This window comes from Aspergillus nidulans, chromosome III, assembly GCF_000011425.1.
Source record: "Aspergillus nidulans FGSC A4 chromosome III".
Lineage (NCBI taxonomy): Eukaryota > Fungi > Ascomycota > Eurotiomycetes > Eurotiales > Aspergillaceae > Aspergillus > Aspergillus nidulans.
The window spans coordinates 2,498,084-2,511,945 of NC_066259.1; the positions used below are offsets into that span (position 1 = coordinate 2,498,084).

At 46.5% G+C, this 13,862-nt stretch overlaps 5 protein-coding genes across 5 annotated transcripts, besides 1 other annotated feature; 3 read left to right on the forward strand and 2 right to left on the reverse strand.

Moving 5' to 3' along the window:
- Positions 1 to 13,862: part of a sequence feature (contig 1.163 1..91924(-1)) that runs on past both edges of the window.
- ANIA_08866 (D-3-phosphoglycerate dehydrogenase) lies at positions 503 to 2,716 on the forward strand. The gene is made up of 8 exons (XM_050611775.1): positions 503 to 542; positions 605 to 969; positions 1,031 to 1,338; positions 1,403 to 1,992; positions 2,039 to 2,081; positions 2,131 to 2,189; positions 2,247 to 2,328; positions 2,385 to 2,716. The coding sequence occupies exons 2-8, from the start codon at positions 653 to 655 to the stop codon at positions 2,411 to 2,413; spliced, it is 1,428 nt and encodes a 475-aa protein (XP_050467762.1). The 5' UTR covers positions 503 to 542; positions 605 to 652; the 3' UTR covers positions 2,414 to 2,716.
- Positions 2,729 to 5,060, reverse strand: ANIA_08865 (protein ptkA). The gene is made up of 8 exons (XM_050611776.1): positions 4,695 to 5,060; positions 4,559 to 4,640; positions 4,408 to 4,504; positions 4,204 to 4,358; positions 4,123 to 4,150; positions 3,861 to 4,074; positions 3,620 to 3,814; positions 2,729 to 3,557 (listed from the first exon to the last, which is right to left on the reverse strand). Exons 1-8 carry the CDS (start codon positions 4,802 to 4,804, stop codon positions 2,804 to 2,806), a joined length of 1,635 nt encoding a protein of 544 aa, XP_050467763.1. The 5' UTR covers positions 4,805 to 5,060; the 3' UTR covers positions 2,729 to 2,803.
- Positions 5,217 to 5,772, forward strand: ANIA_11137 (uncharacterized protein). Its single transcript, XM_050611777.1, has 3 exons — positions 5,217 to 5,246; positions 5,307 to 5,398; positions 5,467 to 5,772. Exons 2-3 carry the CDS (start codon positions 5,309 to 5,311, stop codon positions 5,530 to 5,532), a joined length of 156 nt encoding a protein of 51 aa, XP_050467764.1. The 5' UTR covers positions 5,217 to 5,246; positions 5,307 to 5,308; the 3' UTR covers positions 5,533 to 5,772.
- Positions 5,614 to 10,579, reverse strand: ANIA_08864 (putative P-type ATPase; the record flags this gene model as incomplete). Its single annotated transcript, XM_050611779.1, has 20 exons — positions 5,614 to 5,954; positions 6,001 to 6,149; positions 6,199 to 6,349; positions 6,405 to 6,450; positions 6,499 to 6,622; positions 6,670 to 6,902; positions 6,960 to 7,094; positions 7,192 to 7,601; positions 7,651 to 7,756; positions 7,850 to 8,156; positions 8,209 to 8,316; positions 8,365 to 8,519; positions 8,562 to 8,911; positions 8,956 to 9,087; positions 9,135 to 9,201; positions 9,248 to 9,382; positions 9,428 to 9,769; positions 9,814 to 10,347; positions 10,402 to 10,441; positions 10,491 to 10,579. 20 exons carry the CDS (start codon positions 10,577 to 10,579, stop codon positions 5,668 to 5,670), a joined length of 3,900 nt encoding a protein of 1,299 aa, XP_050467765.1. The 3' UTR covers positions 5,614 to 5,667.
- On the forward strand, positions 11,449 to 13,459 carry nap1 (histone chaperone NAP1). Its single transcript, XM_050611780.1, has 5 exons — positions 11,449 to 11,571; positions 11,658 to 11,737; positions 11,802 to 12,515; positions 12,565 to 12,902; positions 12,965 to 13,459. The coding sequence occupies exons 1-5, from the start codon at positions 11,525 to 11,527 to the stop codon at positions 13,013 to 13,015; spliced, it is 1,230 nt and encodes a 409-aa protein (XP_050467766.1). The 5' UTR covers positions 11,449 to 11,524; the 3' UTR covers positions 13,016 to 13,459.

Below are 13,862 nucleotides of genomic sequence, written 5' to 3' on the forward strand. Positions count from 1 at the left end.
GACTTCTTGCAGCTGTAAATAGCGTCGCGGAGTTTACCAATTAATGGTCATAATTGCCAGTGTCCTCTGGTCTGGAGTTTGAAAGCCGGTGTGCAGCACCCAAAAAATCAATGAACGAGGCTGCCCCACCTTGTCCCACCTTTGAAGTTTGCTACTTATCCCCCCGCCACTACTCCGACCCCGGAGGTGGTGAGAGTAATGTGCTATGTCTATGATGATAATAATGTGTGGTCACCATGTCATATTGTCATGGACAGGTTATTGTCAGACTTGTAGGCATAACTGACACTCTTAACAGACGGGACATACGCTTTTAATGATTTGAGCTATTCTGTATCTGTTGGCTAGGAGATTGATTGGGACGAACTTGACAGTATGACTCAAACCATTGGTACAATCCGTAGCGCAACTGAGAAGTGCTTAATAAAATTTTCTTATAACAGAAACCCGCAACGGTGCTTTGCTCCGGACACATAGAGAGTCGCCTTTCAATTCTCATCCAAATTACAAGGACAGACAAACGCTAGAAGTTTGTTACAATAGTAAGTGACTCATAGGACTGCCGTCCTTCCTTTTTTAACCAATTTTTTTCTTGAGTACTCAGAACGACCCCTCTTCAGAATCACATTCCGCGCCTTTGATAGTAGAAATCATGGCTGCGTCTGCAAGGGACATCAAAACTGGCAAAGATACGTTGAGCCTTAATGTTTCGCAGAGCCAGAGTTTCTCGACTTCACCGAACGCTTCTTTTCAGTCCGCTCCGTCTAGCCATAGTGGCTCGGCTTTCGCAACCCGCTTGGGCCCAATCATCAATGCGAAGCACCTGAAGCCGTTTGCTACAGAGGATATCAAAGTTTTGCTCCTGGAAAACGTAAACCAGACTGGCCGGGATATCCTCAGCAAACAAGGATATCAAGTGGAATTCCTCAAGTCGTCGCTTCCCGAGGATGAACTTATAGAGAAGATCCGGTGAGTGCATCATGAGTAACATCTGATTTCCCCACTGATTACCATTTTTATATCTCAACAGAGACGTCCATGTGATTGGAATCCGTTCAAAGACCAAGTTGACGGAGCGCGTTCTAAAGGAGGCCCGTAATCTCATAGTTATCGGTTGCTTTTGTATTGGAACAAACCAGGTCGACCTGCAATATGCGGCGGAGCATGGTATTGCAGTATTCAATTCCCCTTTCAGCAATTCTCGAAGTGTGGCTGAGTTGGTCATTTGTGAAATCATCGCTCTTGCTCGCCAACTTGGGGATCGTTCCAATGAAATGCACAATGGTACTTGGAACAAGGTGAGCAACAAGTGCTGGGAGATTCGAGGGAAAACACTAGGTATACGAAATATATGACAAGACCCCAACTCCTGCTCATGATCAGACTGACTCTTTTCTTAAAGGCATCATCGGGTATGGTCACATCGGTTCTCAGCTTTCGGTTCTAGCAGAGGCTATGGGAATGTCCGTCATTTTTTACGACGTGGTAAATCTCATGGAGCTAGGCACGGCGCGCCAAGTTTCGACCCTAGATGACCTCCTGTCTGAGGCTGATTTCATTACGTGCCATGTGCCCGAGCTTCCTGAAACGAAGAACATGCTGGGGCCAAGGCAGTTCGAGCTTATGAAAGATGGTAGTTATTTAATCAATGCCAGCAGGGGGACTGTCGTCGATATACCTGCCCTGATACACGCGATGCGATCCGGCAAGATTGCGGGTGCTGCTCTTGATGTTTATCCAAATGAACCCGCCGGAAATGGAGATTACTTCAACAACGAGCTAAACTCTTGGGGAACTGATCTCCGTTCCCTGAAGAACCTCATCCTGACTCCACACATTGGTGGTAGTACTGAGGAGGCACAGCGTGCAATTGGCGTTGAGGTCGCGGAAGCTTTGGTTAGATATGTCAACGAAGGTTCCACCTTAGGCGCTGTCAATCTTCCAGAGGTCACCCTTCGTTCTCTCACAATGGATGAACCGGATCATGCTCGGGTACGTAATTTCTGCTACTTGGATATCATGTGTTGACGGTTTTCAGGTTATATACATCCATCACAACGTCCCCGGTGTTTTGCGGAAAGGTAAGTAAATCGGAACAGAATAGTGCTTGATTTCGGCTAACCTTCCCAGTCAATGAGATCCTTGGCGATCATAACGTTGATAAGCAAATGACGGACAGTAGAGGAGATGTCAGACACTTCATTACGCTGCCATTAGTATGCCGATGAGTTACTGACCATGCATAGGTTGCCTACTTGATGGCTGATATCAGCAACGTCGATAACGCGACGATCAAGGACTTATACGAGAGACTCGAAAGTCTTTCATGTATTGAAACCCCTTCACCTATTTAGCATGCTCAAAGCTAACTTCTGACTTTTCAGCTCGGATTATGACGAGGATTCTGTATTAATTGAGCTCAACTTGGTCAAAAGCATTTTTGCGTTTAATCATTCCACATAGATTAGAGCACATACGCTGTGTGAATTTGGCACATTGATCAGGTCAGGCGGGCAACTGTTCTTGTTTGGCACTGGTAGCAAAGTCCTTCAACGGCATCCTTCTACCGAAAGTTGTTTGGAACGATATAAACTGTCGAAAATAGTGGACGTTTAGTCGTCAATATGCTAGGAAAAAATGTCTCGATCTTTTTCTGACACATTGCTGATTTCGAAGCAGAAGAAGCGTTAATAGTTTCTCGGTGTAAAGGAAATGACAAGGGCATGTTGAATTCCATTGTCGCAGAGCATGAGTGGAATTGTAGTCGATTGAACATAGCTAAGTTTTATGGTAGACGGTAGCTTCACCGGCGATACGGACCCCTGTCTACCCGCTCTCTATAGTTGGGGCTGCGACTTCGTCTTCTCGACGGAATTTCCCTCGAATAATCGAGCTTGCTCGTTTGGTGAGATTTGTCATAATAAGAGCCACGCCTGTCAGAAATAGCAGTCCCCTGATCCCTATCGCGGTTCCGGTCGCTTCCGCCGTAATTGGGAACGTAGGAATCAACACTCCCTTCCGGGCCGCCGTAGCGAGCCCCGTATCCCCGATCTCGTCCTGTTTTGTCGGAATGGCCTGACGCCCAGGAGTGTTGAATGGGGGCGGGAGGTTTAGGCGGCAGCCCGCCATCTCTATGCCGAGACGAGAAACTGTGATTAGGATCTTTCAATTCTTCATTACCCCTTCGCTGCCAAGCTTGCTGGGGTTCGTTGGACCAAGCATCGCGAAGTTGATTCCCCTGGCTCCGGGCAGCGCTAGAAATGCGAGGGTTTCTTGTCTCAGCGCCTGTTCTGCTCCCTGAATTAGTTGACCATCCCCCATTTCGACTCATACCCACCGAGCCTCCAGCAGGTGCCGGGGGCATAGCAGCCCGCTGTCCACGGAATCTTCGTCTATCAAGTTCATGAGAGTCCTCAAAACTCGGAAGGTCGCCTGGACGTGCTGGGAGTGGCGGTGTCGAGAAATAAGGATGTTTCAGCGCATCAATCGCATTCACTCTTTTTCGCCAGTCTAGCTTCAAGAGCTCTGTAAGCAAAGATATGGCCATAGGACCTTGACTATAATATGTCAGAGATTTAATTACGAATCCTATGGAGACAGCTGATCGGAGGTGGCTTACTCTTTGAATACTTCTGCGAGATTCCCTGGTCTGTTGCCGAAATGCTTGACGCCTTCGCAACCTGGAAGAGAGCTCCATCCTGGCATATTCTCTTCCGTAGGCGTACCCACAAGGCTGAATATAAGTTGTGCCTGATTAAGGTCACTGTTACCAGCAAGAATCGGCTTTCCTTTGAACATTTCACCGAAAACGCAACTGTAAGTGTTAGAAAGAGGACAAATAGGATTGGAGTGCGATTTACCCAACACCCCACATATCTATCGCAGAAGTATAACGTCGAAGCTGAAGAAGCAGTTCTGGAGGACGATACCATCGAGTCACGACTAATGTGGTATAGTCTCTTTTGGCCTCGCCCGCCCCTTTGCCTGGCTGAGGGGGCGCTTCATCGAAAGGACGTGCCAGTCCGAAGTCGGCAATCTGCAGAATACCTTGGTTGCTTATAAGTAGATTGGCAGCTGCGCTGGGTCAGCCAAGAACGTCCTTCAATATACAGGCGGACTAGCCTTTCATGTCGCGGTGTAGGATACAATTCTGTACTAGGTCAGAAAAAAGAATCCCCATATGTTGCCTGAACACAGCAATACCCCGTGTAAATATTTTAATCCCTCGAGAAGTTGAATCATATAACACTTGATTTGAGCCTCTGAGAAATGAACTTCCGGATTTTCTAGAAGTCCTGATAGGTCGTGTTCCATGTAAGGGAAAACCATATACATGCTGGGCTTCTTGCGACCCTCTCCTTTTCTCGAGTCAGATTTTTTCATCATGAGGTATAATAAGCGATGTACCTTTACTTCGCTCCACGGCCATTTCTCTGAGCTGCATGATGTTGGTGTGGGACAACATTTTCAGTAGCTTGATCTCCCGAAGGGCTGTGATTGGGAACTTTGACGATCAGATAGCTGCCTACTTCTTTTAAAGGGAATCGATGAAGCTCACGCCATCTCGTTCATTATGCATGAGGATCTTTTTCAGCGCGACGATGGAGCCATCTCTTTTAGCCCTCGCTTTATAGACTTCTCTGGTGAGGAGTACCATGTCAACAATATTCAGAGAAGGGATCGAAGGCACTCACCCAAAGGTGCCCTCACCCAGTTTGCCTAAGAACTCGAATTCGCGGATACTGGTACATCCAGTAAACCTTGTGCCGCCTTTAGTGTCCCGTTCGAGTGACGCTATGCCCATTTTTCACCATTTGATACTGCGCTTTCGCTATGACTGGTGCTGGAAGGTGTTCTTAATAGAATGCAGGTGCAGATGCAGCGGGAAGACCCAGAGAAGTTTCCCACCAGCTAGCAACGGTAGACCCTGTTTTACCCTCTGTGCAACACTGAGTGTAAACCAATAACGACAGCTAGAAACGAAAGAAAGTGTTATGAAGGCGGAAGAGCCAGACCAAATCTGAAAGGCTAGTTTATCATATAAGCTTTAAAATTATTCCTTAATTGAAAATATGACGCGAGTTCCTTCACGCGTGGTTCATTGTCAGGTCGAACAGTGGGGCATAATGGATTATCACGTGATTATAGAGGACCGATGCGGCCCTTATTCCGCCGAATGAACGCCTTGTTTCGACCTCATTGAAAACGCTTTGGATCTCAGTCATTGACCCTCGCATATTGAACAGGTGAGAAATAAATCTACTATATTTGAGCTGGCTACTTTAGCTTACAAAATTGACTTGTAGATATGGCGGCGAATCACCCAATCCATATCCATCCTGCTCGACCTTTTTACCGCTTCGCGGCGACTGCCCTGGGCGCGAGCATGTGGTTTTTCGTAAGTTGCAGTGTTATTATTAAACGCCACCATCAATGCCAATGCTGATGTGTCTCTATCGTGTATAGCTGATGTATCGGGCTAAGAAGGACGGGCCTGCTTTGCTTGGTTGGAAGCACCCGTGGGATCATTGAGCGCTTGGTACCAACATTGATTGCACCGCCGATTATCACAATACCACAGACGTTAGGTAATAGAATGGACATGTATCAATAGCTTGTCTTATCTTCTATGTGAAAACAGCGGGTATAATACAGCGGAACCAGGGTCTATCTACTCATATCCTCAAGCAGCGTTTTATATTGACGGCGCTGTTTTTGATGGCCTGGCCGCATAAGTACCTGTAAGCGTCCGATAATACGAGCAAGTTGAGGGAATAGCTTCCGTTCTGCTAGCCATGCGAACAAGAAACTCCCAAGAACGAGACCAAGTAGCCAGGTAGCAAAGGCGTCAGACAAATAGGTCAATTGCATGACCTGCTTTATCCATGTCGATGGCCTGAAGAGCATGTAGCCTGAAAACGTCAAGTCGGCGACTATGACGGTAAGAAAAGGCACTGTCAAATGTTAGTAGATTATAGGGTAGCAGTATAAGTAGATTACCGTTTGTTCTCATTGACTTCCGGAACGGCCGTCCCACGCTCAAAACGATACTGGCTAGTATATACTGGAAGCTGGATGTCAAGAAAAGAACAGTGTTTTCGGAGTTCTCAATGTTATCTTCTCCAAGCTCTATATTGGGAGCCCTGAACCTGCAAACTGTCAGATTTAAATACATCATTGTGTGGAGTGTGCAGTTACCAAGGTTGCGACTGGACCGACTTATATGCAAGAAATTGAACGAACACAACTATCACGATCTGACCGAGTAACGGAGTTAAGACCTTTCGAGAGACAAGATCTGCAGTTGGTCGCTTCCGCGAGAGAATATCACAGGGGCCGGTCCATCCCACTTGGAGAACAATTATTAGTACCTTGTCTCATGAGTAGTATGAGGTATAACTCACTAAAAATAGCGATCGGCAGTATAAGCGTAAGGTCAATGAACAGAAACTGTAGGAAAAATCAGCGACGCTCGTAATACATTGAGAATGAACGCACCTGGAAGTCTCCCAGGTTAGAAGCATTGGTGTACAGAAAGCTGACTGTTGCAAACTGAATTGCCGAATACAAGCTCATATACTTGAAACAGCAGAAACTGGTGACCAACGAGCCCCGACCCTCTCTATACTAGAATTAGCTGGCCATCCAAAATTTGCTGGTCATACGAACCTAATCAGTGTCGGTACGCAGGAGACATCGAACTGACGGCTGGTGAAGGGTGCAGCAACAGAGGCCTCGGCTTCGGACAAGGATATGCCCACATCGGCAGCTTTCAGTGCTCCGCAATCATTAGCACCATCACCGCAGAAGCCACAGCAGTAATCGAGTGATTGTAGCTTTTCAACAAGTTCATGCTTCTCGTCTGGAGACATTCTTGCGAACACATTTCCACGGACGAGCATCTGTATTCGTTAGTTGAAGCTGATATACATGCTCCTGGGTTTTATATATGCGCTCACCCGTTTCGCAACAATTTCATCCTCATAATCCAAAACCCACCTAAAGACGTCACCGCTGATTGCAAGCGAGTAATTAAGAGCATTACAAGCAATTCCAGGTACAGACAGGTCCACTTCGCCGCGGTCAAACGAGGGCTATTTACTGTCAGCTCCTTTTATTTCGCTAATCAGGCGAAACAAGCAAACCATCAACGTCCGTGGGTCTAACTGTAGGTCTGGATTGTCAACACACTCCCAGGATAGGAGCTGCAACTGTTGGGGACCTGCTCGAATTAATACAGATAAGAGCAAAAGGGCAAGAGATACTACCCTCTATAAATCGCGGTATAAAACATGGTTCATCGGCGCCCAAGATCCCACATTCTCTGGCCACACTTATTGCTGTTAGGATATTATCGCCAGTACACATGATGTTTCGAATGTTTGCCTGTTTCAGCTCCGAGATTGTGTCCGCAGACTTGGGCTTCAGTTTATTCTCAAAAATTATGAAGCCGATGAACTCGAGGTTAGACTCCGCATCTGTACGTGTCATTTTCTGGATTCTCATCCAACTTAACCTTCGCTCATATCGAGCCGCGCAAGCAATAACACGATAGCCACTGTGCGTATACTGGCTTAGGATCTCCTCGAAATCCGACGGTACTGTGCAGACTGGTTAGTACAGTACAAGCTGGTCACGGGGAAAACCGACAGCTTTCTGGCGAACATATATCTTTCACGCTTTCCGGTGCGCCCTTGACAAAAATGGTAGCCCCGCTGTCGCCAAACTGTCTTACGATAACACTTGCGCGGCGAAGCTGAGAAACAAATTCAAAGCTGCGTAGCACACCAAGCTCCACGGTTCCCTAGGAATTCAGCAATCCGCAGTATAACTAAGCCGGGGTTCTTACATTCATAGCATCCAAAGCATCACAGTTTACGTGTGTGTAATTGGGTGGACGGGCAATGGATGGAACTATCGTTTCGTGTTCGAGGTTTCGATGGTCAGGCGTCTGATCTCTACCTTCCTGGAAGGACCACCCCGTGAACTGAAACATCTTTACATCTAAGGGGTCACCCAGGAGTTCGTCATCCACCGCTCTCAAAGAGTGGCATGTTGCCATGATGCGAATTATCACATCATATGTCTCGGAACATGCCATATGAGTGGATGGTGTAATAAATTTGGGTGATGCGTTTGGAATAAGTTCAGATAGCCTGCACGAATCAGTCACTTCACACAAGCCAATATCATATCCCTAGCCCAAACCTTTGATGCTGAGTCATTACTCGAATTCCAAGGACATCTAAACCATCCTCGGTGAGGGTTCCGGTTTTATCGAAGCAAATCACGTCGAGCTTACCGCCCACATTGACCCTGGTGTGTATGTTAGCACAGAGTCCGTATTAGCTAGATGACTCTGACCTTTGAGGGCTAATGCAGAAGATTTTTTTGCCTTTCAGGCGAGAGAGGGCAAAATTGGTGCCAATCGTCAACGTAGCCGGAAGTGCAGGAGGCACGACAATTGTAATTAAGTCTAGAGCTCTGACGATAATAAGTCCCCATGAAAGCTGTCGGATCTTGGTTTAGCAGGAGTGATGAACCTGAGGCGGCGGACTTACACCTAGCCTTACAAAGTTGACGAAGGACGCAACGAATCCGAGGACGGCAATTATGCCCATGACGGATATATAGCGGAAGGAGTCGCGATAGAATTTAAACCCCGACGGTTTCGGGAAAAGCATTGAGCGAATGAGAGCTCCTTTTGTTGTTAGGAACCCTGTCCTCATAACAATTGCCAGCGCAATGGCTTCGTCATCGTCAACCCTTTGCGGGCGTCGTGCCCTAATAATCTTCGTCCCATTGAAGAGAAAATGCTTGGCCACGTTCGGATGAACTGAAGGGGCGCTCAAGTCGAGATGGTCGAGAGCATCATCTGTCAAGGGGGTCTTCGAGACCGGGACAGATTCACCTATTTGGTCAGCACCTATATCACGCGAGAAAAGATATTCGCACCTGTGAGCATGCTCTCATTCACAATACAGTCTCCAGAGAGTAGAATACAGTCACATGGAACCTGGTTTAGGGATGGATCAGAAAACTCGAATACATCACCAGGTACAAGTTCCTGCGACGGAACAGATCTCCCTAGAAGTTGTCAGTGGCTGCCAAGACAGTACTGACGGTGTACTAACAAAACCCATTTCTAAGAACACGGATGTCACACTCGAAATGAGACATCTGTTTTAGCCGCCTTGTAGTCTAGGCGAGTTAGACTGGCAACGAGTGGACGGGAGTGGATACATACAGAAGTAGTCTCAATAATTGTAGTTCCTATGCTAAAAACAGATATGAAGAAAATGCAACCAGCATAATAGTAGTAAGTATCGAGAGTCCAGAGCACCAGGCTAGCAAGCTGAAAGATGTAGAATGGGTGGAAGGCCTACACTTGTGAGCAGCGATAAACGAAACCAAAAAGTGGACGTACTTCATCAATCAAGAGTTGAAAGAGAGACTTTTGTTGTATATTAATGGCATTTTTACCAAAAATCTGCTCACGGCTATCGCGCTCGTCGGCATTCAGCCCAACTCTCATCGTTTTTGCGTTGGTCCATGATGGATCTTTCCACCCGCTAATCAAGAGGAATTTGTCCTGCAATGGGTGATAGAAAAACCGCAGGTACCTGTAATCTAGATACCTCAGATGCTCAACAGTAGGGTTGCGTTCTTCATCATACGTGTATCTGTAAGAGTCCGCAAAGATCGTGGAAAGTGGTCGTTCATACGCTTGGTCACGAACTTCGCAAATGCTGAGCTGTCCCCATTGATCCTGCTACAGTTAGTAGTTATTAAGGCAACATGAATATTGCTCACCTCAATCACGGCCCATTGACATTGACTCAGAGATGAATATTTTCCCAACAACTTAATCTTCCACCTTGGAAGCCATCGGAAGATAAGGAAAGCGAAGCCAAGGCTCACAGTGCATAGAAAGAAATACAAAACAGCTCCGGTTGTAGCTGTTCTGAAACCTGTGATGACGAGAGTCGAGTCTTCCGAGGCGATGTGGATTTCCTGCTTTATTCTATCCTTGCTCTTCCACTCGTTATTACTAGAGCCAAACGACAATGACCGCCGCGGAAGTAGCGGATCTTCAATGGAACTCCTGCGGTAGGCAGATTGCCTCGACCTGTAAGAAAACTTGGTAGATCCATTGTCATCAATGTCGGGAGAAATTGTATCGTCAACCTGGTCTTCGAGATCCATGGACCTCCCGCGCGGCCATTCAATCGCGTCCTCCTGCTCATGATGCTGCGAGAAAGTGATGGTGGAATTTCTTCTAGAGCGGCGGCGGGAGAATGATGCAACGCTGGATGGGATACTTTCCGAAATTGGTCCATCAAATATCTAGATTTTGAAAAGGTTAATTGATGGATAAATGAAATGTACAGTGTAACGTACCTCGCTGCGAGCCATCCCTACATCCGTCACAACACTATAACTAAAATGACATTAGTTTCCCGGGAGTATACAGATAGTGACCTTCCAACCTGCTTCTCAGTGAGTCACGTCGCTGTGGCATGAAAATGGCAGCTTGCACAGGCGACTGAGCATCGCTGGCTGTGTAAGAGTGTTCCATTGTGCAATTTAGATATGATAGCCTTTGTTGATGTCTTCATCAATTGTCGTGAAGCCGTGCTTGTATTGTTAAGATAGACATCACTGCATGAAGATCCGTGATCTATATAATATTATTGTTGAACTGTGTTCCGCGGTCAAATATGTACTTATGGAGGAGCTCCAGCTTATCGGGTTCCCGGTGACACGTGACGCGCGCTCTGAGAAACGATACTAAGAGTACGTTCTCAATGATAAATGACCAAGTTTCTCAGGTTGGTCATTTAAGCATTTGACAGGTTATCAGCTCTGATCAAATTTTGCAATGCAAGATTGTAGTCCTTTACAATATATCAAGGTGCTGAATAAGGAAGATGAGAACATTGTTACAGCTTGTAGATATTGACATGACGTAAATTTCTACTGCTGGCCTACCAGACTTCACCATAAGATGTGAATTCTCATACTAGCTGCTTCTTGGTAAGTAACCATCTCTATACAATATATGCAGCTAAGTGTCCTGCCAAGACTGTGTAGTCTAATATTTCATAACAGAACGCAAAATCGAGTTGGAAAAGATGCGATAACCACCCTCTATCGAGGGAGTATACATTAATAGAACATTGTTGAGAATACAAGTGTGGGCGATAATTTTGAACTGTGGCCTGAACTGGTCAGTCATGATGCCCTTAATGGACAAGACGTGTAGTCAAAGGCAGAACAAAGCAAGCATCAATCATGTGGTTGGTGACAATTTCTGCGTCGCCGATTGATTCTGTTTCTCAACAGCCTTCGTCGCGCCAAGCCCCTCGGCCCAAAGGCGCTAAGATCCCACCAAGCCAGGATTCCAGACCCCAAAATCTCAGCGTATCAAATTCTTTCAACCCTCAACCTCCCTCTCCGCGACAACCTCTCAACGGATTCTTGTACTGGCAGCTTCCGTATACTTTCTGATCAACTTTTCAAGATGTCTGAGCCCATCAGGAATAAGAAGGCAGATTTTCCCGTTGCCCCGTATGTTGCACAATCCTGCTTCGCTCACGAAGAAAGAGCATTCCCCAACATATTTGCCGTCCTGACTTCTGACATGCCTGTGACAGGACACCGCAAAACACGCCAGCTAACAATGCACCCATCTCTTCGCATGCTCAGCAGCCAGGTGTCTCCAGCATCAAAGAAGGTAACCTAATTGATTCTGGTCCGGTATTTAAGCGATCATTGGACTAATTCTGGTTGACTTGTAGAATCTCTTGATCATGCTACAGCAGCTTCGCTTTTCGCGAGAAATCCTGGGCTTGTCTCCATGATTCAAGGAAAACTTGGGTCGCTCGTTGGCCGGTCGTCGGGCTACATCGAATCTTTGCCCGTCTCCGTCCGTCGCCGGGTGGCGGGGCTAAAAGGTATTCAGAAAGAGCATGCCAAACTTGAAGCCCAGTTTCAGGAGGAGGTTCTAGAACTTGAAAAGAAATACTTTGCGAAATTTACCCCTCTTTACGAGAGACGTGCCACAATCGTCAACGGTGCTACTGAGCCAACCGAGACTGAAATTGAAGCCGGCAAAGGAGAAGAAGAAGAAATTGACGCCAAGGACGAAGATTTGAAACAGGGCGAGGATGAGAAGGAGTCAGCCGTAACTGGGATTCCGGAGTTCTGGCTTTCTGCAATGAAAAACCAGATTTCGCTCGCGGAAATGATTACTGACAAGGATGAAGAGGCTCTCAAGCATCTGATCGATATTCGTATGGAGTATCTCGATCGTCCGGGGTTCCGGCTAATCTTTGAATTTTCCGAAAATGAATTTTTCACCAACAAGACGATTTCCAAGACATACTTCTATAAGGAAGAGAATGGGTATGGGGGCGATTTTATCTACGACCATGCCGAAGGCACCAAGATTGATTGGAAGCCTGAAAAAGACCTCACCGTGCGTGTGGAGAGCAAGAAGCAGAGAAACAAGAGTATGCCTCTGTCCATGGATGTATATCTAACGTTAGCTAACCATAACAGACACGAAACAGACCCGTGTTGTTAAGATTACTGTGCCAACAGAATCCTTCTTCAACTTCTTTGCTCCTCCTCAACCTCCGGCAGATGATGATGATACCGTTGCGACGGATATCGAGGAACGTTTAGAGCTCGACTACCAGCTTGGAGAAGATATTAAAGAAAAACTTATACCCCGAGCCATCGATTGGTTCACCGGTGAGGCTCTTCAATTCGAGGAACTTGGTGATGATATGGACCCCGATGAGTTTGACGAGTTTGACGACGAGGACGACGAGGACGACGATGAGGATGAGGATGGCAGAGGGTCGGACCAAGACGTCGATGACTCCGATGAAGAGGTTTGTGTTTACCCGTACACCTAGTCTTATAGCACTTGTTCTGAGCAACTAACGTTCGGTAGGACGGTACTTCCAAGCCGAAGAAAGAAGCGGCTGAGTGCAAGCAAAGTTAACTGGTGTAACACGACGCTAAAGAGGCCAATGACACAGCAGTTGTGCTAGCTTGTTTTCCGTTCCAGTTTTCATCTTCTCTTGCTCTCCAATTTGTTCTTATTTTTCTTTACTCCCATTTTTTTGCATTAACTAGCAAGACTATCTAATGACCCTCCGATGACAAGTTAAGTATGTGTGAAACCTACAGGATCTCTTAATTCGAGATAGCGGGCCAAGGTCATTCTTCACTTATGTCGCTTTGACAGATTACTCCACTTTACGCTTGCTTCGCCCTTCCCCCCGCGCGTTTTCTCCTATATTTAATGTTGAGTCAATAGTGGCGCGAGGAGTAGGTACACTTTCATCTAATTTGTTCTTCAATATGTGTGCTGTCAACACAAATGTATAAAAAATGCATAATGAATGGATTTCAACGGTCATGAACTTGGTCGATGAGTCTACTCTAATAATATGCGTTGGCAAGCGAGCCCACCTGTGTAGTTTACAGTCTAGGACTCTACACCGTATCCCGAGATCGGGTTCGCTTCGAATCCAACGGTGGCAAAACTTCGAAGGGTTTATCATTAACTCACGCATGGTGTTTTCTATTTTGTGACCAACAAACTCTAGGCATTCGATCAATTTTACCCAATGCTATCTATCCAGGACTACGGAGTATCGTTCAGTAAAACAGTCCTCCAAAAATAGAGGTTGGTATTGCAGACAAAGTCTCTCTTGGCGTGGGTAATTGAGTGGAGAACGGCTCAGCCAGTGGCGCGGACCCCGAGGCTCCTCAGGGGCTGCGTTGGAGCAGCCAGTTGGTCATTCATCTCGGAATTTCTCTGCTTCAGTGAAGCATGGGAGCTC